The sequence below is a fragment of the Callithrix jacchus genome, chromosome 17, assembly GCF_049354715.1.
Source record: "Callithrix jacchus isolate 240 chromosome 17, calJac240_pri, whole genome shotgun sequence".
Lineage (NCBI taxonomy): Eukaryota > Metazoa > Chordata > Mammalia > Primates > Cebidae > Callithrix > Callithrix jacchus.
Window position 1 is genome coordinate 41,787,220 of NC_133518.1, and position 24,973 is coordinate 41,812,192.

Consider the following 24,973-nt stretch of genomic DNA (forward strand, 5'->3'; position numbering starts at 1 on the left):
ATAGGAAGACTTAATATCATTTAAAAATATTAAAACTGATTTTTCCATTAAGCCTAGCAGTCCAATTCTAAAATGTACATGGGATTGCAAGGGGATAGGAAGAAGGGGGCGAAAAAAGTAAGACAGTTCTGAAGGAGAAGAACCTGGCGGGAAGACTTGCCTTACCATGTATGGAACCTTATCAGAAAGCTGTTGTGATTAAGACAGTGTGGTTTTAAAAGAGAGATGGGAAGACTGGCTAATTAAATAACAAGAAGAGGCCAGAAACATATCCACATGTATCTGCAGATTGGGCATTTCACAGAGAACCATCAGGTAGCAGGAAAAGGATGGCTTCATTGATATGTGGGGCCAAGTCTATTTTTATTCATATGGAAAAATGGAATTATATTCATAGCTAATATCACACAACAAAATCAATGACAGGTGGATTAGAAACTTAAATGAGAAACTTAGATGAGAATTCCTGTTCATCAGAATGTACCTGAAAGAGAGGGAAAAGGCACAAATGGAAACATATTTATAACACATATTTGACAAAGGCCTAGGTTCCAGAATATATTAAGAAATCCTAAAAGTTAATAAGGAAAAGCTAACCATCCAGTAGGAAAAAAAGGGGGATAAAAGACATCAAAAGGCATTCCCAAAAGAAAGCTGTACAATGAATAAACCTTTGAAAGGTGTGTAAATTGGTATGACCACTTTTGCACCAAAAGACATATACAAGAATGTTCTCAGCAATATGGTTTGTAATGAAGGTGGGAGAAAGTAAATAGTCCAATGTTTATCAACAAGAGAATAAATTGTGTTATAGTATACATTACCTAGCAATGAAAACAGTGGATAATTCTCACAGTTCTAATGTTGAAGGTTAAAAAATAATAATAATAAAGGCCAGTTGTGGTGGCTCACTTGTGTAATACCAGCACTTTGGGAGGGGTGGGCGGATCACTTGAGCTCAGAGGTTCAAGACCAGACTGGGCAACATGGTAAAACCCTGTCTCTAAAAATACAAAACAATGAATGATGCCTGGTAGGGCATGTCTGCCTATAATCCCCACTACTCAGGAGGCTGAGGTGGGAAGATCCAGTGAACCTGGAAGACAGAAGTTGCAGTGAGCTGAGACCTCGTCTCAGAAACACAATACAAGCTTTCTGCCCATGGATGCTGCCGAAGAAGCATTGTTAAAATCTCTCTTCTCCCTGCAATCATGTCTAAGTTAGAGTCTACTAAAGAGCCTGAACAGCTGAGGAAGCTCTTCATTGGAGGGTTGAGCTTCAGTGAACCCTCTTCATTGGAAGGTTGAGCTTTGGAACAACCGATGAGAGCCTGAGGAGCCATTTTGAGCAATGGGGAACGCTCACGGACTGTGTGGTAATGAGTGATCCAAACACCAAGCGCTCCAGGGGCTTTGGGTTCGTCACATATGCAACTGTGGAGGAGGTGGATGCAGCCATGAATGCAAGGCCACATGAGGTGGATGGAAGAGTTGTGGAACCAAAGAGAGCTGTCTCAAGAGAAGATTCTCAAAGACCAGGTGCCCACTTAACTGTGAAAAAAAAATTTGTTGGTGGCATTAAAGAAGACACTGAAGAACATCACCTAAGAGATTATTTTGAGCAGTATAGAAAAGTTGATGTGTTTGAAATCATGACTGACAGAGGCAGTGGCAAGAAAAGGGGCTTTGCCTTTGTAACCTTTGATGACCGTGACTCCATGGATAAGACTGTCATTAAGAAACACCATACTGTGAGTGGCCACAACTGTGAAGTCAGGAAAGCCCTGTCAAACCAAGGGATGGCGAGTGCTTCATCCAGCCAAAGAGGTCGAAGTGGTTCTGGAAACTTTGGTGGTGGACATGGAGGTGGTTTTGGTGGGAATGACAACTTTTGTCTTGGAGAAAACTTCAGTGGTCATGGTTACCTCGGTGGCAGCCATGGCAGTGGTGGATATGGTGGCAGTGGGGATGGCTATAATGGATTTGGTAATGATGGAAGCAGTGTTGGAGGTGGTGGAAGCTACAAAGATTTTGGCAATTACAACAATCAGTCTTCAAGTTTTAGATCCATGAAGGGAGGAAACTTTGGAGGCAGAAGCTCTGGCCCCTATGGTGGTGGAGGCCAATACTTTGCCAGACCACTAACCCAAGGTGGCTATGCTTGTTCTAGTAGCAGCAGCAGCTATGGCAGTGGCAGATTTTAATTAGGAAACAAAGCTTATCAGGAGAGGAGAGCCAGAGACGTGACAGGGAAGCTATAGGTTATAACGGATTTGTGAACTCAGCCAAGCACAGTGGTGGCAGGGCCTAGCTGCTACAGAGAAGACATGTTTTAGACAAATACTCAGGTGTATGGGCAAAAAACTCGAGGACTGTATTTCTGACTCATTGTATAACAGGTTATTTTAGTTTCTGTTCTGTGGAAAGTGTAAAACATTCCAACAAAGGGTTTTAATGTAGATTTTTTTTTTTTTGCCCCCATGCTGTTGATTGCTAAATGTAATAGTCTGGTCATGACACTGAATAAATGTCTTTAAAAAAAAAACACACAACATAAAACAAAAAAGAAAAATGTACACCGTAACCTTTATTTATGACATTTAAAAACACTCAAACCTATACAGTATATAGCATAATGATGCATATGTGTGTGATAAACCTATGGCTAAAAACAAGAGAATGATAAGCACAAAATTCAGGGTAGTGGCTGCCTCCGTGAGCATGGAGGAGGGGTGGCACTAGTGGCGGCTGTGGAGCGTCACTCATTTCCCAGGGGTTTGACTAGAAGAGCTTGGCTGCCAGCTCACTGACTAACACTTTTATCCAGAGGAATATTTCTCATAGTTAGATTACTTCTGGGTTAGAGCAGTGCAGAAAATGAGAAAACCTGTTTGGGGAGCCTTTCCCTGTTAAAAATATGAACAGGAGGAGCACTGGGGATAGATAGACTTGTGTTAGATTCAGTGTAGCATCAATGCCATTGAATTGCGTTCAGAAACATTGATTACTCCCCGGCTATGTGCTGGGCACCTGGAATACAAAGATAAATTAAAACTACAGAAGTAAGTACTGGGAGGGAACGAAATAAGGCAGACAAGTTAACTGGTTAATGAATGTTCTGGGTGGGTTTCTGAGTTCTTTGGCCCAGTCTGGACAAGTGATCAGGGGAAGCTTTTGAAAGGAGATCGTGCCTCTCGAAGCTAAGTCTTGAAGGAAGAGTTGGAGTTAGTTAGAGACAGAAGGGAGGACAGGCTCATTCCAAGCAGAGGTAACTCCATAAGATGCACGAGAGAGATGTACGTTATTTCTGTAGCCAAAACCTTGAGTTGGGGCCTCCATAGGGATGAGGCAGGAGGGTTGAGTTGGCTTCTGTGTGCTGCAGAGATGGGAGCACTCAACTGAATTTAAGCCAGGTGTGACAGGACCAGAGGCTCTAGAACCCCTTTCCTAGACAAGGTGAGCAGGGAGGCTAGTTCGGAGGCTGTTGCCGTGGTCCAGGTAAAGTCAAGGAGGTGGAGAAGGATGGTGGAGAAGAGGAGGATGTGGATCAAGAAATATTTACGAAGCAAAACTGGCAGGACATGGTGTTTGGTTGGCTGTAGTGACTGAAGGACAGGAAGAATGTGGAATGATAACTAGAGACAGATAACAGTAACTGGCTCTATACCACATGAAACAGCATCTCAGTCCATTCTTGGGATTGGCCAATGCAGAGTGGATCTAAGTTAAATTTCCTCTTATCTTCCTAGTGATTTAGAACATTAATTTGCAGACATAACATGGCCCCCAGTACATTGGTGGCACTATGATTCTGTCTCATTTATCCTAAAGCTCAGTTGCAGCATAATAAAAATATATCTTTGTTCCTAAAATACTCTTCCTTGAGAAAATTCGGTTTTCAATATAGTACCCCAAGGTTAATTCATAGAAAAGGTAGTGAATGATCACATAATTATAACATCATGTTTAGAAGGTGACCTGATTGAGTCTTTTCTTCCTTCGCTGCTTATAAGTGCTTTTTGTAATTTTGTCGTGAAAGGCTTGACTCTCAGAAGCATTATTTAAATGACCTGATCACTTTTGTGGCTGGAACTGTCTTTGTCTGTTTTGTGTTGCCTATAACAGAATACCTGAAACTGAGTAATTTATAAATAAAAATAATTTCTTTATTACAGTTATGGAGGCCGAGAAGCCCAAGGTCAAGGGAGCATACCTGGGGAGAGCCTTTTTGGTGGGGACTCTGCAAAGTCCCCAGGTGGCACAGGGCATCACATGGCGAGGGAGCAGAGCATGCTAACTCAGGTCTCTCTTCTTATAAATCCATCAATTCCACTCCCATAATTACTCATTAATCCAGTAACCCATTTAACCATTAATCTATTAATGGATGAATCCATTCTTGAGGGCAGAGCCCTCATGACCCAGTCACCTCTTAAAGGTTCCATTTCTCAATACTGCCCCACTGGGCATTAAATTTCAACATGAGTTTTGGAGGAGACAAATATTCAACCCATAACAAACTACAAATGTAGATCACAAAGTCACTTTTTGATTCATTCTATCCCCTGGCTCAAGGTGTCATATTCAGGACAGAAAAGATCATGCAGTTTTTCTACCTGGTTGGGTCAGGTAGATTTACCCTCTCTACCACCCAACCCTACTCAGCATCGCTGACACTAGGAAGATAAACAAAAAGAGGTGCCTTATTATTTGCTGTCCACGATGCTTAAGAAGTGATTGGCTGAGAAGATGTCTCAAAAAAGGTGTTCAGTCAAACCACTGGCTAATTCATTTAAATAACTTGTTAAATTTTTTCCTATCTCTTCATTAGTTTTTAAACAGCATTAATCAGACAGCTTTCTTTTTTACTATTGTGTAAATAAGAATAGCAAAACTTAAATGAAACTATCTTGTGTAATACAGTAAATCCTCTAAGATTTAAGAGAGCTTTTGAGCCTCAGTGATCATCTCCACTAAATCTTTGGTGCCAATTAACCAGGAAGCTCCTAAAATTAGAGCTCCTAATCAATGATGTGGCTCCTGCCCACCAAAACAGATTCATCACTTTCTTTTCCTTTATAGCATTTTGCTAATGGAGATTATAACAGAAATGTTTCCATTTGAGGTATGCCTAAGAACTGCCATTGAAAATGAAATGGAAGTCCTTTGCATGGCTTTCTTAGCCCAGAGTGGATAGAAAAGATAATCAGCCCACTGAGATCACCCCTCTGGGTGTGTCTTTACAGGGTGTAGGAATTTTTCACCAGATTTGTCCATTTTATGCTCTTTAGCCAACATGTGGCAAACCCAGGCCAGCTTGAACTCAAGAGTCTTAGTTCAAAAAATCTGCCTTTTCCCAATCAGGCAAACCATGGGGTGCTTTTGGAAAACCAGCCGTGTCCCAACATCTGCCACAGTCTCTAGAGTTGGCTGGTCCTGGGTTCAAGTTCTGACTTTCCCAAGCTACTAGCTATAGGGCCTTGAGCAAATCACTTGAACTCTCTGAACTTCAGTTGCCTACTCCATAAAAAAGAGAAAAATAGAGTTGTTGTGAAGGTGAACTGTGACAGTTCATATAAAGCACAGTGCCTGGCTGAGCACACAGTAAATGTGAGCTATTAGAATTGGTATTTTTAAATGCTTTAAGTTTAAACAATGGTAATCTATTGTCAGAAGTTAATGGGAAACCAGAAAATTTTACATTTTCAAATAGGCACCACTTTTAAGTATTTACATGTATATTTAAAAACACATTTTTCTTTTTTTAGGCCAATTGTATCTGAGAGAAATGAACTTCTTATTCAGTTTTTATCAGACTTAAGTTTAACTGCAGATGGGTTTATTGGTCACTACAAATTCAGGCCAAAAAGACTGCCTACAACTACAGCACAACCTGTCACCACCACAGTCCCTGTCACCACGGGTAAGTTACTCTGTTTGGAAGTTTGTGCAAAAACTTTAGGAGTATAAGAAGAATTCTTTTAAAGTAGAGAATATTAAATAAGAGGAAGATACTTGAAATTAAAGTTAAATGAGATGAAAGCTTTGGTAAGAGAATAATATGACTGCGTTAATGAAAGAAAGGTAGCGGGTAATTTTTAAATATCAGGTAAGAAAAGTATGACCATTGAACAATGATTAGAAAGTCTGTTATAAGCACAGATCTTTATAAGCCTACGTTTCCATTTCTGGAACTGACAGAATTATAGTTTGCTTTTTATTATATAGAATTGTGATATTTTAGGTTAAAGTTCTAGGGCCTTGCTATCAGCGTTTTCATAGTCTGCCAATGTGTGTTTTTGTTTTTTTGCTTCTCAGTGAAATGTCATATAAAAAAGTGATTTTTTTCTTTTTCAAATTGGAGTAAATTAAGCAACAATATTCAACGAAGTACAGAGGCCGGTTGGGAAACTGGCCTGGGGCCTGAGGCATGATGTAAGGAGTAGAGAGGCAGCAGTGATCTCTGCAGCTCTGCCTGCTCTATCATCAGGTACTGGGATTTCAGGCCTCAGATTTTAAAATCCAAATCCAGGGAGGAGGGGAAAAGCAGGAAGGAAAGATTTAAGGTTAAGATGTAAAACAGGCTTATTTTAGCCCAGCTTCATTGCCACATTTTGCGTGTACACCCAGGCTGGCGCTGAGTACAGGCAGCTACCTCTGGATCTTTTTCCTCCCACTCCACAAGTGCGCCACCGTGTGGTCTGGATGTGTACTGCCTCGTGTAACTGCTGTATTTCTCCAGCTCAGCTCACTGACCCTTGATGTCCTTCTTAACAGTGAATTTATCTGGCCACACCTATTGAGCTAGTGGTTCCCCTGCTTTTATTTTCATCCTGAACTTTCTCTGAAATCACAAGTATGGATGTGCAATTATCTCCTGAACACAATGTGGCTGTAGCTATTTAAATGAAAGCATATACAAACTTGTTTTTATCACACTATTTTCTGGCTTAAACCTACTTCTCCACTTATCTTCCCAAGCATGTCCACAGCCTCAGTAGCCTCACTAAGGGGGTCATCTTTGATATCCTTTATCGTTTCTTCCAACCTCATGCCCCACCTCGCTCCCACCACACTGAGTAGACCATGTTGTTCTCCCGTTAAATTTATAGTCTAGAGCCATGCTGTCCAATATGGCAGCCACCGTGAGCACTTAAAATGTGGCTAATGGCTGGGCGTGGTGGTGCTTGCTTTTAATTAATTGAAAATGGAAAAGCCTCACGTGACTAGTGACTACCAGATTGGACGGCATGGGTGCCCAAACTCCTTCCCCGGTATGTTAGACCCTTCACACTTTGTCCCTAGCCTCTCTTTATAGTTTCATATCTTCAGGCCCTGCCAACTCTCTCCTGTGCTTTAAGTATTTTGGTTTTTATCCTATGTGTGGGGGAAGCTGTTGATGGGTTTAAGCAAAGGTCAGGATTTGGTTCACATTTTACAGAGATCACTGTGGCCACTTTGAGGTGAATGAATCGTAGGAATCCAGGAGTTTGTCAGGGTCTTGTGCCACTCCAGGTAAACTGTGCTATGGCACAAATTCAGAGACGGTCAAGAGACAGGAGGGAGACAGTGGCAGGCCTTGGTGGTTCATTGGACTAGGGAGATCAGGGAGGTGTCAAGAATGCCTCTGAGGTCTCGGGCTTGCACAGCTGGGGGTGGGGATACTGCCACTGTTCACTGAGGTAGAGAACTGGATTTGGAGGTGGATTTATAAATCTGGCTGTGGCCCTGTTGGGTTTGAGGTGTCTGTGAGATTTCCCAGTGGTTATGCCATGCATACGGGTACATGGGTCTCCAGACCAAAAGAGAAACTTAAGCCAGATTTAAATTTAAGAGCCATCAATATATAGATAGTTGAAACCATGATCAAGAACAAGATTTCCTAGAGAGAGACTAAGAGTAGGAGGAGGAGAGGAGCCAAGATTAACCCTCTAGAAACTTCCAGCATTTAAAAGAGAAGGTTACACTGGCAAAGGAGACTGAAAAGGAGTGGCAAGGGAGAAGGAAGGAGAACTGGGAGGATGTGGCATGGAAGCCTTGGAAGGGCATGTTTCAGAAGGGAGCATTGGTGGGTCAAGCACTGATGAGACTTCCAATAAGGGAGGACTACAATGTTTTCATTTGGTTTCATGACATGGAGGCCACTGGAGAGGCCAGCACAATCTGTGTAAGGGGCGTTGCTGTGCGGGCAGAACCCAGGCAGTGAGTGCTGAGGGGAGTGTGGAACACGGCAAATTGAGATAGTAAGTTCAGCAGCTCACTCCCCAAGTTTGGGCTTAAAGAAGGAGAGGCTTTGAGAGTCTGGAACCTGCTTATGTTGGTGAAAGTAACTAGCAAAGAAGAAAGCAGTGACAGACAGAAGGAATGAACTGAGAAGGAAAGTTTCTGTAAAGGTGAGAGGGGCTGGCTCCAGAGGACTCACAGAAGGAATGGCTCCAGACCAGAGAGGGCGACCCCTCTCTGAGAGGAGGGAAAGAAGAGAGAAGTATAAAGATATCTTGGAGGTTTGGTGGGGATATCAAGGACATTTTCTGCTATGCTTCTCTTCTTCCTAGAAAACAGGCAGGGTCATCTCTGAGAGGGGGAAAGGAGTGGCAGCAATGGAGGTCAGGAGGTTAAGAAAGAATTTGAAAAACAGCTGCAGAAATCAGAGAGTAGGCTGATCTCCACCTGTCAATCTTCTGAAGGTCCATTTGGTACTCAGTTGTCTGAGGGCAGGCACAGGAAAAACGGATTTCCCTGCAGATTCATACAGGCCTGAAGGACCGAGGGGAAGGGCCTTATGGCATTGTCTAGAAAGTGATTGAAATAATGGACCATGGAAATGAAATAGAATTGCTAAGAAACTAAAAACAGGCCAGGGTTGAGGGGTTGGGAAAAATGAAAGTGGCCAATGATTTGAACCCTCAAAGATATAAGAAGACATAGTCTTAGAGTAATTAAATAAATAAGCTTGAAGGGGAGAACGCTGTCCTGGATACCAACGGGTATAAATTTGACAGACTGGCAATGAACACCCATAGCATGAAGACATCCAAGCCCGGGACTGAGTGTCTGGGAAAGTTCCTGGCGAAGATGAGGCCACAGGCCTGCAGGATCATGTGTAGGAGGGCTGACCCACAGAAACAATCGCGGGAACACAGGAGGGGAAGGCTAAGAAGCAGGGGGCAGCTTTGTGAGTGAAAGGCAAGGAGATGACAGTAAGATCAGGAGGGGAGGGACAGAGCCAGGGACTTGCAGGCCAGAGAGCAGGGCTCCACCAAAGTGGGAGAAGGGCACATGGGACACCCATCCTACTTCCAGACTGACATTCCGAGGCCGAGGAGGAGCTGGTTCCCGATGGGCCTGCAAAAGGGTGCCCACCATCAGAGACACCACAACTTTTTTACTCAGTTAATTGAGTAAATTTAATTCCATTAATTTACTGCTGAAGTGAGGTTCCCAACTTTTGAAACAATGCCATGTCTGTCTCCCTCCAAACATTTTCTAACCTCTCTTTCTCTCTTTTTAAAAATATTTAAGCTATTATATGTATTTTAACATTAAATTATATATGTTTTAATATTGCCATCTGCTTCAGATTCTTTTTGGAGTTAAGTAGGGGGTACAGATTAAGAGTAAGTAAATAGGCCGGGCATGGTGGCTCACGCCTGTAATCCTAGCACTTTGGGAGGCCGAGGCAGGCTAATCACCTGAGGTCAGGAGTTTGAGACCAGCCTGGCCAACATGGCGAAACCAAGTCTCTACTACAAATACAAAAATTAGCCAGGCATGGTGGCAGGTGCCTGTAATCCCAGATACTCAGGAGGCTGAGGCAGGAGAACCACTTGAACCTGGGAGGTAGAGATTGCAGTGAGCCAAGATCATGCCATTGCACTCCAGCCTGGGCGACAGAGCAAGACTCTGTCTCAAAAAAAAAGTAAAATAATAAATTAACAGAGGAGTTGGTGGCACATGCTAGAAGAGCAATATTACAGTTGCAGATATTTACCCAACAAGGTCAGTTCTGTTGCTGTGGTTCTGTTTAGTTCTTTCTAGCATATTGTCACACAGAAACAAATGATTAGCAAATATTTTTGAAACATTTTTAAGTGATTATAAGGATGAACTATTTTCACGTTGTTAACCCTTGTCAGCCTTGGCACTATTTCTGTTTTGGGCCAGATCACTTTGTGTTGTGGTGACCGTCCTGTTCTCTGCAGGATGTTCAGCAGTGTCTCTGGCATCTCCCCACTAGATGCTTGCAGCACGCTCTAGTTGTGATAACCAGAAATGTTTCTAGATAATGCCAAATGCCTGCTAGGGGGCAACATTAGCCATCCTTAAGAACTGCTGTGTTTTGTCTATTTGGTTTACTTTTAAATTTATCTACTTCTTAGTTCTTAAGATCCTGGTAGCCAGTGCCAGGCTCAAAATAAATATTTAGTGATTGGTTGCATATAATTACAAATATAACACATTTTACACATGAACAGTATTTCTAAAAACCTATACTACTCATATTTAGGCAATTGCATATTTTAAGGATGTCTTCAGGGGAACATTCTAGGATTCCTTTGTAAAGTGAGGGATTAACCTACATTCTGTGAGTTCTAATTTGTTTTTCTGGGTTTTTTCTAAACAGGGCACACATTCAGAGTATGTCTATATTTTCTTATAGTGTTAGTTTCACATAAAGGAAGAAGAGAACAGGGCTAAATTTGTACTATCTTTGATCTCAGGTTTAAAGTTCAGTAGAGGGTGTTGAGTTGCCCTCATGAAAGTAGGGCAGGAGTTGGTAGCATGGATAATTTATTTTGCATGGTTTTAATTTTTTTCTTTGCAGTGATAGATTGGTAGCTCAGGGAAATCAGTGAAAATTTTAAATGGGTAGCTCAGAGCTAAAGACTAATTATGCTTGAATTCATTTTTCCTGAAACTGACATCTTCTTTGAATGAAGGTTTAAAACCCACCGTGGCCCTCTGTCAACAAAAGTGTAGACGGACGGGGACTCTGGAGAGCAATTATTGTTCGAGTGACTTTGGTAAGAAATAAAAACCAGTCTTTTTCTCTGTAACCAGAAACGAGGCTGCATGCTTAATCTCAAAGGAATTCCTATGAATTTATGGTGTGAAGGGTCAGTAACGCTGCTCATTTATCCAAGAAGATACTTGCCCATAGACAAGAATGTTGAAATTGTTACATTTCACAACTGAGAAAAATATGGATTTGGAATATATACCTTTTTTCATATAAGCTTAATAATTTGACTCTTGGTACATGGTACTGCTACACTGTGTATTCTGGCTTACTATTCTCAAAAAAAAGCCTATATACTTTTTTCCTTACATACTTTTCAATTACAGAGTATTTTTTCACACATCTATAATTCAACTTAAGTAAATTAGAAACATACCCATGCTTATATTCAGAAGCTGGCCTCTTTCAGAAGAAATTAAAGTATTTCCCCTGTACTTCCTTTCCAAAGTACTGAAGTAAAAGTTGAAAATCTGAATACCCTTTGGAAACTTTTACGAACTGGAACCTGAGGAGGTATCTTTAATGATTTAGAATTTTTAAGAGCTTTTTCCAACTGAAAAATTGCACCATCTATGAAAACTACTTAAGTGCAAAAGATATGAATTTTAATTATCTTGGTTATTTTTTAAGTGGCTTAAAGAGAACATTTTAAGAAAAATCTGATCAGGAAGAGCAAGTTGCTATGGCCCAGACCAAACTTCCCCAGAGAGGCTTTGCTTGCTTTTTCTGTGCCTTTGGGAGGCCGAGGTGGGTGGATCACGAGGTCAGGAGTTCAAGGCCAGCCTGGCCAAGATGGTAAAGCCCCGTCTCTACTAAAAATCCAAAAATTAGCTGGGTGTGGTGGTGGGCACCTGTAATCCCAGCTACTTGGGAGGCTGAGGCAGAGAATTGCTTGAACCTAGGAGGTGGAGTTTGCAGTGAGCCAAGATCGGGCCATTGCCCTCCAGCCTGGGCAACACAGTGAGAGCCCAGCTCCAAAAAAAAAAACCAAACAAACACATTTTAAAGAGTTTCAACCTTGGCAGTGGACTAGAGTGTGGCAAGTTTTTAGGCTTCTTTGCTAGTTATCAATCTCCAACAGCCAGGGTAGCATTACAGCTCCATGAACCCTTTTTCCAACCTAAATTTTGGTGCCAAATGTATAGAAGCAAATGTGAAACTTCTATGGACTTTTTTCTTTACCATTAAAATGTTTCATATCAGAAACTTAGAAGAATAGCAACTTTTCATTCTGCTCCCATTGCCTTCACTGTCACATCACTTCAAAATGTTTTCTTCTGCAGTGTTAGCTGGCACTGTTATCACAGCCGTCACTCGCGGTGGGAGTTTGCACACCACAGTCTCGATCATCAACATCTACAAAGAGGGAAATTTGGCAATTCAGCAGGCAGGCAAGAACATGAGTGCCAGGCTCATTGTGGTCTGCAAGCAGTGCCCTCTCCTCAGAAGAGGTGAGTAAGGAGAAAACTGGGTCTCTCTGGGCAAACCATGGATTTTCCACACTGTGGTTGGTCTAGGGAAGTAAAATCAGGGCTAATATGTTGCCCACTTCTTGCAGAGCAGGAAGGCCTTTGCAGTCAGGCAGAACTGGGCTCTCATTCAAGTCCTTGTTCCTTTCGGCAGAAGAAGGGGTAGTGACATCATGAACAAGTGAAAGAAGCATTTGAAATTGAGTCAGTAGGCAACAGGCACACAGAGAGTAGTGTAGGGGAGGGAGATTCTAGATGAGTGCACTTAAGGTGCCAGTACTGTCTGGGTTTAAAGAAAAATATCCAGCAACCAGCAGGAAATGCAGACCCAAAGTTCAGAAGAGGGAGGTATATCTGGGCTAGAATCAAAGATCTGGGAATAGTTTGCAGAAATAGGACTATTGAGTCCATGGATAGGAATAAGTTTATTGAAAGAAATGATGAAAAACAGAAGGTTCCTCCAGAGCTAGAGGCACATGACTTTTTAAGAAGACGTCTTTAACAATTAACTTATAAAAGTAACATATGTTTCACGGTTTTAAAAAAGTTTAAGTAGGTAAGAGTATGTTTAGAAGTGAAACCCTTTTCCTTTCCCTATAAGTACTCAAAAAGTTCTTCCAGCTGGACATGGTGGCTCATGCCTGTAATCCCAGCACTTTGGGAGGCTGAGGTGGGAGGATTGCTTGAGCTCACAAGTTCGAGACTAGACTGTGCGATATAGTGAGACCATATTTCTACAAAAAAAAAAATTCTTTAAGTTCCTTCCAAAAAGTTTTTATCCATATAAAGCATGGGCATATACACTTAGGGAATCACACTACACACGAGTTCTACAGTTTCCCCTCCATTAGCTTACACATCTTTCCTAACAGCAGCGATAGACAGAATGATATCATGCCTGGCATTCCACTATGTGATACACTATGATTTCTCAGTTCAACCTCATGGTCACACCACTGCACTTCAGCCTGTGTGACAGCAAGAGTGTATAAATAAAGAAAAAAAATGAAACATAAAGCAAGCTTTACTGTGAATTCAAATTGTTCAGAAGAGTCAGGAGGCTAGTAGCCTCATGTTGACTCTCTGGAGAGAATCACAAAAGCTCTGTAAAAGAGTAACATTTCTTTCTAGAAGTGCCAGAAGCAGCAGATGATCCACCTTGAGATTTTTTAAGGTCTCATAATGCTGCTAGCACTTCAGCCTTGAGGCAGCATGCCTGCCCAGAATCTCAGGTCAAACATACAGGAAGATTCAAGAGACAAAGGACACATTTTCTTTATGACACACCAGGGGAAAGGAGGAATTAACACATACCTTTTTTCTGATCTATTTCTGAGGTAATACAAATATGCACAGTTACCCAATACCTCAACTCAGGCCCTAGTGTAGGCCTAACTTAGCCAGACACATTAAGGTACAAAAACATAGTATAACCAGTATAAGTGCTCTTGACATCCATGTTTTGCAAGAAACTGTACAAATGAAAGTAGTATATGATCCATCTGTGCCCTCAAGCAGCTTACATAGCATACATGTTTGCGATGTTGATTAAAGTTCAAGACAACAACATCAAGAGAGTGGATCATTAGTTGCCAAATGCCAGGAAAATCCAGACACATGATAGAAATGAGAAGCCATCTGAGGATGGCTCATCATGGAGCCCTGGAGGCCCCTTGAGGAGGGAGAGTCACCATGTTAACATGGTGCATTCTTCATAGCAGGCATTTGGAACCACACCAGACCCACAGCACTGCAGGGTGGGGCATGGCTAGATCTAACCACTCAGTCCAGCTTCCTGGTGTTAGTGTAGCTGAAATACCTTACTAGTTGAATTTGGCTTTTTACTGATGAGAGTCTTTTTTTTTTTTTTTTTTTTTGACATGGAGTTTCACTCTTGTCGCCCAGGCTGGAGTGCAGTGGTGTGACCTTGGCTCACTGCAACCTCCATCTCCCGGGTTCAAGTGATTCTCCTGCCTCAGCCTTCTGAGTAGCTGGGATTACAGGCACCCACCACCACACCCAGCTCATTTTTATATTTTTAGTAGAGATGGGGTTTTATCATGGTGGTCAGGCTGGTCTCAAACTCCTGACCTCAGGTGATCCACCCACCTCGGCCTCCCAAAGTGCTGGGATTACAGGCGTGAATCACCACAACCGGCTGCTGATGAGAGTCTTAAACCAGAGTTTACCATCTGGGCACAGTGGCATGAGGCTGTAGTCCCAACTACTTTAGAGTCTGAGGCAGGAGGATTGCTTAAGTTCAGAAGTTCAAGACCAGCTTGGGCAACAAAGCAAGACCTTCATCTCTAAAAAGCAAAAACAAGAAAATCCAGATTTTATACTAGATGGAATACATCTATAATCATATCATTTGCAGAAGAGACCATTTATCTAGAGGTAAGTTATTGTCGAAGTTGTTTCATATATCACACATAGATTAATTTTTATATTCTCTTTCTATAGGTCTAAATTACATTATTATGGGCCAAGTAGGTGAAGATGGGCAAGGCAGAATCATGCCAAACAGCTTTATCATGATGTTTAAGACCAAGAATCAGAAGCTCCTGAATGCCTTAAAAAACAAGCAATGTTAACAGTGAACTGTGTCCATTTAAGCTGTATCCTGCCATTGCTTTTGAAAGATCTATTTTCTCTCAGTAGAAAAAGAAATACTTATAAAATCACATATTCTGAAAGAGCATTCCAAAAGATGGGACTGTTGACTCTTCACTCTGATGGAGGTCTGAGGCCTCCGAGATAGCTGAGGGAAGTTCTTTCCTGCTCTGAGAGGAGCAGCTATCTGACTGGAAACCTGCCGACTGAGTGTGCTGAGAGGAAGCTGAAAGTGTCAAGCGTTGACAGCTTGGAAGCAGTTTATTTATACGTCTCTGTAAAAGGATATTTTAGAACTGAGTTGTGTGAAGATGTCAGAAAGAGATTTTAGAAGTGCAATATTTATAGTGATATCTGTTTTACCTTCAAGCCTTTGCCCTGAGGTGTTACAATCTTGTCTTGCGTTTTCTAAATCAATGCTTAATAAAATATTTTTAAAGGATTACAGAACAGCCACGAAGCTTCTTTTTATAGATAGTGGAACATTGTACAAGGAATATTCCCTTTTAGCAATAAGAATATTGTTATTTACGCATAAGATTGCCTTTGTATCAATTTACGGTTTGCTAAAAGAGCATTCCAAGAATTTCAGTCTCTAAATGAATAGAGAAATATCAATTCTTCTCGCTGCAGAAACAGAATGTGAGTGCTAGAATAAAATCTCTCAGGGACCTAGTCCACACTCTCTCATTTTGTAATTGAAACGGAAGCTCAGGTGTGTTTAGTGACTTGCCAGAACACACGTCTCCTAAGAGACAAAACAATCAGGCTAAAGAGTCGTAATTCCAAACCCTGTGCCCTCACTGCCACTACAAGAGCCTTCCCTACTCCCAGAGGAAAACCCTCTTATCCTGATTTGAAGAGTTAAGTACTAAATACTAGTACTTAGGCTAGTAAATACTAGCCTATATAACTGGTCATTTTATAGAACTTGAAATTAGAAGTGAGCTTGACACTCCTTCCCTGTTCATCCTGTTACCTGGATCAGGCAGCTAAGAGCCTTTGAGAAATCTATTTTCACTCATTAGTGGAAGAACAGCAAAAGGACCATCATTCACACAGAGCTGCTTAAGGCACAGCTGTGTGAGTGCAGCAACCAGCCCTGTAAGAGGTTTTCAGCCGGGGGCTGTGGAAGAGCGGACAGCCATCCCTATCCAAAGAAGGCTGAAAGAACATTAGGGATGAATAAAGATACGGGTCACAAACTTCCACAGTAGAAGCAAAGTGGTAGAAATAAGAGAAAATACTCTTAGAGGAAAACAATAACTTCCGGCCCTAGGATGACCCGACATTTAAAGGGTGGCAAAATAGAAGTTCAATAGGAACATTCCCTCTGTTATGGCCGCTGGGTGAGCATAAGGAAGCAACAAAACTGGGCTGGCTGGCAGGTCAGAAACCACTTACATACTTTCCCACTGAGATGCCATCAGTACCAGGGAATTCTGCATCTGAGGAAGTGGATGAACTAGAAGACTCTGATGATGGCGGGTGGCTGGCTTCCCTGGCCAGTGCCAGCTTTTAAGAAAGTTCTCTTAGCCAGCTGAACTTCACAGACCAGCTGCACCCAGCCAGGACCTAACTATGGACTCCTCGTTGATTCCAGCTTTCTCAAGGCAAGTTGCTTCCCTTCAAGGATATGCGTTCCGGGACTTAGGAGGGACTCCTAACGATCTCAGTATTTTTCCTTTCTGAATAGAATCTCCTATTGGTGAATTACAACCAGCATGCTGGCAGTTATCTTACCTCCTGCATGAGCAGCAGAAAGATTTCTTCAGGTGAGTGGGGGCTTGAGTCATATGGGGTAAAAACTGAGAGGAGTAATCTAAACTATTCACACTCTTGATGTCTCCAACACAGTATTTTACAGCTGTTTAGAGGATTCAGTTAGCAGTGTATGGCACTGCTTTGTCTTTTACTTCAGTTATTCAAAACATAAGCTGAATAGTGAAGCTGCTCTTTCTAGAATAACAACCACTTTGTAACTTCTTTCCTGTTTATAAAATCATTTTTCTATGGTTTGAAAGTGTCCTCCCAACTTAATGTGTTGGAAAGTAAATCCTCAATTCCACAGTGTTGAGAGGCGGGCTCTTTTATGAGGCAGAGCCCTCACCAGTGGATTCACGCCATTATCATGGCAGTGGGTTAGTTATGGTACAAATGGATTCTTGGGAAAAGGATGAATTTGCCCCCTGTGTCCCCCCTCCATCCTTCTCTTTCTGGTTTGGGCATGCACATGTGTTCATGTGTTCATGTGCTCTCTTGCCTTTCTGCCTTGTGCCATGGGGTAATGCTGGGAGAAGGCCCTCACCAGATGCAGGCCCTTGACTTTGGACTTACCAGCCTCCAGAACTGGAAGAAATAAATATTTGTTCTTAATAAATTACCCAGTCTCAGATAATCTGTTATAACAGCACAGAACAGACTAAGACACCTTGATTTTGACTAAGGTTTAGTTTTCTTAGTTATATAATTTGAGGGAGTTCGACTACATAACTTCTGGGATCTCATACTATTTTCTATTTTATGAGTTGCTTATTTTTCAAGAATAGTTGATAAGGTTTTGTTTTTAAGTCTTTATACTTGGGGAATCAAATATACATGAAGAATGAATAGGTGACCATACTAACATATCACAAAACATTTCAAAATTATAAATCTCAGTGTTTCAGAGCATCTCGCTAGCTTGATTTTCATCCTTTGAATTCCTGTAGCAATCATGTAAGAATCTTGCCAAATTCCCATGTCTTAAATTCTGTCATTTATTTACTTGCAAGTTAACCTTAATTGGAAGACATTTACCTTCTTCTCTTTCATGTGTTAATAGAATACTGCTACCAGTCTCCCATTTCCTTCTGGACTATTTAAATGATATCAACTAATGACAAAAAAAAACTCCCTTAAAGAAAAGCCCTATAATTAAACAGCCACTAATCAGAAAGTTCTAATGTGAGTTAAGTAATATTAATCAGAAACACCTTTTGCTTGAATCCATGAATTCAGGTGAGTGGGGGCTTGAAATTATGTATTTTTATATAAATACAAGCAAAAAAATTTGCAATTAAAATGAATTCAATTAGGAAGCAAACATTTTTTTAAAATATTTGGCCTAAGTATTCTAAAGACCTCACACTGAGAGAGAGAAAGATAAAAGTACTAACTTAGGACTTTGATAACTTAAGTATTTACATTAATTTATCTAGGGTAATATAAATACAACATCAACATTTAAAACCAGCAGGGGAAAAAAAGAATAAATTAAAGAAAGTGAAACCAGGAAAAATACAACAAAATAAGGTAAAAATACAAACATATTAATAATTTCAATAAACAGCTAAACTAAATACTGAAAGGTATAAGTCAAAATGGTCAGGCTTGCTTAGAAAAAAATATACAACTACGTGCTATTTGAAAGAGACATCTAAAACATGAGAACACAGAAAAGTTAAGAGGAAAAGGATAGAAAAAGATAAATATGGTTTACCAGGCAAACATTAACCAAAACCAAAATGTTATGGTTTTATTAATACTAGAAAAAAATACCTCAAGGCATTACTCCAGAAGAGAGTTACAAGGAGATATAACAATTCTAAATTTGCACACAGCTAATAACATCCTTCAAAATATATAACTAAATCCGAGATAGTATAAACAGAAATGGACAAGTTTATCATCATAATGGGAGGTTTTAACATATTTATCTCAATAATTGACAGATTTAAAAGACAAAACATTAAAATTGTAGAAGTGTTGAACCACACAGTTAGCTAGATGTACCTAACACACACATATAGAACAGAACCAAGGACACATTTATTTTGAGCTCTTAATGGAACAGTTTCAAAACTTACCCACTCACTGCACTATGAAGCAAATTCCAACAAATTTCAAACAACTAGTATCAAACAGATACATTTCTCCAAAAACATTAAACAACTAGAAATTAATAACAAAAAGTAAACAATCATAAAAAAGAAAAAAATTAGAAATTAAGAAATGTACTTTCAATTCACAATAAAAAAGAAACCATAATGGAAAACAAAATATTAAAAGCTGAACAATAGAAAAACTGCATTTTAAAATGTGTGAAATGCAACTTAAACAACGCTTTAAAATTTATAACTTTACATGTTTACATTATAAAAGAAAGGGTGGAAATTAATTTGTGAATGATACAAATTGGGAATTTAGTAAAAGGGAAACAATAAACTTTTCAAAGGTAGGAGAAAATCACGTAGAGCAAAAATTGAATAAAATTGTAATCTTAAATAATAGAAAAAAAGGAAAGCCAAATATTGGTTCTTTAAAATGATTAATATAATTGACAAAACTCTGACCAGATTAAGCAAGAAAAGAAGTAAAAACGGGTAAGTAAACCAATTTAGTGTTGAAAGAGGACCTTACTGCAGATTTTTCAGAATCTTAAAAGGTAATAAGATACTGTGAACCGCTTTATGCTCATAGATTTGAAAACTAGATACAGTGGACAAATTCCTAGGGGTGAAGGTGAAGGTGGGCATTGAGAACATAACACAGACTCAAGTAGAAACAGAATACCTAAATAGTCCTATAACCATTAAAGACATTTAATCAGTAGCTTAAAATATTTCTTCAAATAAAGCTCCAGGTCTAGATAGTTTTAATTGGAAGGCCTACCAAACATTTAAGTGGTAAATATTATCAATCTAACATAAACTATTCCACAGTATACATAAAGAAGGACCACTCAGCAATTCTTTTTATGAGATTAATATAACTTTAATACCAAAACTTTAGCAGACAGTAGCAACCAGGAAAATCTCCAGTCCGCCTGCTTCCACCTATGAACACATAGGTGCAAAAACTCTAAACAAAATATTGTCAAACAAAATTCAGCAAACGAAGCAGATTATAATCAAGCTGGGCTTATCCCAAGGATGTATGGTTGATTTAACATTAGAAAATCAATGAACATACTTTACAGAATTAATAGATAGGTCTGCAAGACTAACTAGGGAGACTGAGGTGTAATGAAACATTCAGGCTCCAAAAGCACCGCAGATCTTTCTTGGTACCAATGTCCTCAGCAGGATATAGCACAGGGATGAGAATTTAACAGCAGGACAGGGTCAAAATTTCTTTTTCTTTGAGAATCCTTGTAGCAGTCTGGCAGAAGTTTACACAGCCAAACATTAGCTGTTTTCTTGGGCCTCCTTAGATGATGTCTCAGAATCAAGGAGAAAAGATTCAGTCAGGTGAATGCAAGTGGGTGTAGACACACCAGCTGAAAGGTCACATCTCCACAGAAACCAGTATCTCTTACAACTCCATAAGCACAGCTTCCTGACTCCTCATAGATGACATGCCTGGTTGTAAGAGCTGTGGGCTCAGGAAAGCACAGCCAATGTCTCCCCATCAGGGATTCATAGTTCAAGGATAGTTCCTTCTAATCCAGATGCAGTTTACCTATCAGGGCTCATTTTTACCATAAGCAAGTTTGCCTAGCAACATAGTTGACATACTGCATTATCAGATTACTAGGTAAGCTAAACTACAGTTTAATGAAGGTCAAACTCTTAACAGAGTGGGGAAAGGTACTGATAAGCCCTATTCACAATAGATGGAGAACATTCATTTGATTTTAATAATGCAGAAAAAGAATTTACTCTAATACAACGTTTATTTCTGACAAAAAATTAGCCCTGAGCAAACTATGAATAGAAAGGAATGTCCTTAAGTTGACAAGAAAATCTGCAGCAAACCTCATACTTAATGGTGAAATAGTGAAAGCATTTCTGTTAAGATCAGCAGTAAGACAGGAATGCCTGAAACTGTCATATTAGAAATCATGTACTAAATGATCTAGACGGCGTGGTAAGGCAAGAAAATGAAATACATGATGTAAGGATTGGAAAGAGAGAAACAAGACTATTATAGTAGCGAGATGATATGCTTATCCAAATAGAAAAACCCAAGGTAACCTGCAGGTGATTCAAATAGAAAATTTCCTATGCTTATCTCTTAGGTGTATACAGAAGCCCTAGCCTAAGGGCAAAATATTGAATATTATTTTACCTTTTATAATTAAGAGCTTTGAATTAAGGACCCTGAGCATGAAGAGCCTCTTTTTTTTTTTTATTTTGGAGATGGAGTTTCACTCTTTTGCCCAGGCTGGAGTGAAGTGGCACAATCTCAGCTCACTGCAACCTCTGTTCCCCAGGGTCAAGCGTTTCTTCTGCCTTAGCCTCCTGAGTAGCTGGGATTACAGGCACCTGCCACCACACCTGGCTAATTTTTGTAATTTTAGTAGAGACGGGGTTTCACCACATTGGCCAGGCTGATTTTGAACTCCTGACCTCAGGTGATCCATCTACCTTGGCCTCCCAAAATGATGGGATTATAGGCGTGAGCCACGAACAGCCTTTTTTTTGAGAAAGGCTTTCTGGATGTACAAGTGTGGGGTTGTGCACGGTTGCATGGAATTGGGTGTTCTGGCTGAGTAGCTTTGGGATATACATAAAAATTGTTCTGAGGGATTCTAAAGTTATTAAAAATCCTGGTTTTTATTTTTTTGTCATTTCTCCTTTTTAAAAACAATGTCAACAATTGAGTTTAAAAGGCTAAAATTTTATTAGATATCAATGTGAAACATCTTTTGCCTGAAGGATGTCCCTGTAGCATTCTAATATTAAGATTGGGCTAGATTTCAACAGTGAGACAAAGCTTTTAAGCATAGAAACCTATAAAGAAAATGTCCAAGCTGAAAGTTAGCCTTCATACATCTGATTAATTCATCTCACAAAAAAACTGATATTAATAGCAACATAAAGCATGTAAGAGCCTCTTGGGTACAGAGGAAAAAGACTTGGATTCTCATTCAGTGTGGCACTGGGAAGACTTGTTTCCTTATCTGTAACATGAGGAAATTGAATTGGATCCTTTCTGAGATCCCTTATGGTCTTAAGTGGTTTCTGGATCCTTGAGTATTCAAATTTTTTTTTCTTTTTTTTTTTGAGATGGAGTCTCACTATGTTGCTGGCGCAATCTCAGCTCACTGCAACCTCTGCGTCCCAGGTTCAAGAGATTCCCATCTCAGCCTCCTGAGTAGTTGGGATAATAGGCACACACCACCATGCCCAGCTAATTTTTGTATGTTTAGTAGAAGAAGGGTTTCACTATGTTGGCTGGGCTGGTCTCCAACTCCTTACCTCAGGTGAAGTGATCTACCTGCCTCGGCCTCCTAAAGTGCTGGGATTACTGGCATGAGCCACCACACCTGCTGAATATTCTAATTGATTAGGATAGAAAGTAGCACAGCAATGAAATTCACCAGTCTGTCTGCTGTAAACTCTGGTCCCTTTGGGCCCGGCTATTACTTTCTGAGGCTAACTCCCCTTTCCTATGGTGCTCACTACCTACTTGTCCATCCTCTCCCTCCAACTCTTCCTCATCTTGCTGGTCTCTGCTTGATGCTCATCATAAAAGACTAACAAATTAGTCATTTAGAAAAGTAGGGACTTAAGTTCTGCTTGCTGACCAAGAAGAACCCGTAGTGAGAAACTAATTAAAAAATGGAAAGCTTTTGGATATATATGGACTGATAGGAAAAATAAATCAAATTCAGTATCTCAAGTCAGTCAGCATATAAGCTTGGACAAATTACTCAGAATGTTAGTTTTACTGTGTATTAAATTAGAAGGTTGAAGTTGGGAATCTTAAGTTTTCTTTTAATCCAGTTTCAGAAAATAGGAACTGGAGCACACAATTATTAAAGTATTGGATAAACTAGATGCCATTCCTAGAATATTTACACTAATGGATAATGGCTACATTTTCATTCAATAACTTTGTGCCATTCATCATTAACACCATACTTAGAGGGAGGATACAGAAGAGGATTAAGAGACCTGTTCCTTCCGGTGCCTGGTCTTGTTTTACAGCTTTTCAAAAGAAAGAGGCTAGGTGTGGTAGCACACTCCTGTAGTCCCAGCTTCTTGGGAGGCTGAAGTAGGAGGTTCTCTTTAGCCCAGGAGTTGGAGACTGTAGTGTGCTATGATGGCACCTATGAATAGCCACTGTACTCCAGCCTGGTTATATTGTGAGACTGTGTCACTGGGGTTGGCAGGGTGGGTGGGGGAAGAAGACATCTGCATTCAAGCAAACACAGAAAATATTGTGATTGCTTTTTTCTGTTGGAATAAAAATGGAAGAAGTGAATTTTAAAATGAGAAGCTGAATTACCCCACAGAATTAATTTGTGAATGAGTTACTGAGGCCGTTTGTGTATTTTCCTGCTTAAAATTGTGTTAAAATAGCACTAAATCATTTTGTCTGTCAGTAAATTTGCCTAAAATTGAAGGATGGGTTAAATAACCTTTCTAATGGGGAGAGAGAGGAAAGAGAATTTTCCAGATTACTGGTAGCAGGATGAAAAAAATGGACTTGCTCAACAAAATGAGAGGACACAAACAGATGGAGAAACATTCCATGTTCATGGTTAGGAAGAATCAATATCGTGAAAATGGCCATACTGCCCAAAGTAATTTACAGAGTCAACACTATCCCCATCAAGCTACCAATTACCTTCTTCACAGAACTGGAAAAAAACACCTTAAACTTCATATGGAAACAAAAGAGAGCCCGCATAGCCAAGTCAATTCTAAGCAAAAAGAACAAAGCAGGAGGCATCACACTACCAGCATTCAAACTATACTACAAGGCTACAGTAATCAAAACAGCATGGTACTGGTACCAAAACAGAGATATAGACCAATGGAACAGAACAGAGGCCTCGGAGGCAACACAACATATCTACAACCATCCAATCTTTGACAAACCTGACAAAAACAAGCAATGGGGAAAGGATTCCCTGTTTAATAAAGGTGTTGGGAAAACCGGCTAGCCATGTGCATAAAGCAGAAACTGGACCCCTTCCTGACACCTTACACTAAAATTAACTCCAGGTGGATTAAAGACCTAACACCATAAAAACCCTAGAAGAAAATCTAGGCAAAACCATTCAGGAGATAGGAGTAGGCAAGGACTTCATGACCAAAACACCAAAAGCATTGGCAACAAAAGCCAAAATAGACAAATGGGACCTAATCAAACTCCACAGCTTCTGCACAGCAAAAGAAACAGTCATTGGAGTGAACCAGCAACCAACAGAATGGGAAAAATTTTTTGCAATCTACCCATCTAACAAAGGGCTGACATCCAGAATCTACAAAGAACTAAAACCGATTTACAAGAAAAAAACAAACAATCCCATTCAAAAGTGGGCGAAGGATATGAACAGACACTTTGCAAAAGAAGACATACATGAGTACAACAGACATATGAAAAAATGCTCATCATCACTGGTCATTAGAGAAATGCAAATCAAAACTACATTGAGATACCATTTCACACCAGTTAGAATGATGATCATTAAAAAATCTGGAGACAACAGATGCTGGAGAGGATGTGGACAAATAGGAACACTTTTACACTGTTGGGAGTGTAAATTAGTTCAACCATTGTGGAAGACGGTGTGGTGATTCCTCAAGGACCTAGAAATAGAAATTCCATTCGACCCAGCAATCCCATTACTGGGTATATAACAAAAGGATTATAAATCATTCTACTATAAGGACACATGCACACGAATGTTCACTGCTGCACTGTTCACAATAGCAAAGACCTGGAACCAACCCAAATGCCCATCGATGATAGACTGGACAGGGAAAATGTGGCACATATACACCATGGAATATTATGTGGCCACCAAAAACGATGAGTTTGTGTCCTTTGTAGGGACGTGGATGAACCTGGAAACCATCATTCTCAGCAAACTGACACAAGAACAGAAAATCAAACACCGCATGTTCTCACTCATAGGTGGGTGTTAAACAATG

General features: G+C 40.2%; 2 protein-coding genes across 3 annotated transcripts in view; both read left to right on the forward strand.

Annotated features, from left to right (window-relative positions):
* The window catches only part of PCOLCE2 (procollagen C-endopeptidase enhancer 2), a 73,832-nt gene extending 58,289 nt beyond the window's left edge, over positions 1-15,543 (forward strand). Inside the window, exons 6-9 of one of the 2 annotated variants that reach the window (XM_002759522.7) lie at positions 5,768-5,922; positions 10,940-11,023; positions 12,303-12,470; positions 14,952-15,543. In XM_002759522.7, coding sequence (XP_002759568.4) covers positions 5,768-5,922; positions 10,940-11,023; positions 12,303-12,470; positions 14,952-15,082 — 538 coding nt within the window. In that variant the 3' untranslated portion in view covers positions 15,083-15,543. The remainder of the gene's footprint in view (positions 1-5,767; positions 5,923-10,939; positions 11,024-12,302; positions 12,471-14,951) is intronic. The other variant, XM_054247136.2, reaches the window with a different exon arrangement.
* Positions 1,077-2,320, forward strand: LOC128930023 (heterogeneous nuclear ribonucleoprotein A1-like). Its single transcript, XM_054247137.2, has 2 exons — positions 1,077-1,270; positions 1,303-2,320. The coding sequence occupies exons 1-2, from the start codon at positions 1,212-1,214 to the stop codon at positions 2,201-2,203; spliced, it is 960 nt and encodes a 319-aa protein (XP_054103112.2). The 5' UTR covers positions 1,077-1,211; the 3' UTR covers positions 2,204-2,320.
* Positions 15,544-24,973: the final 9,430 nt, after the last annotated feature.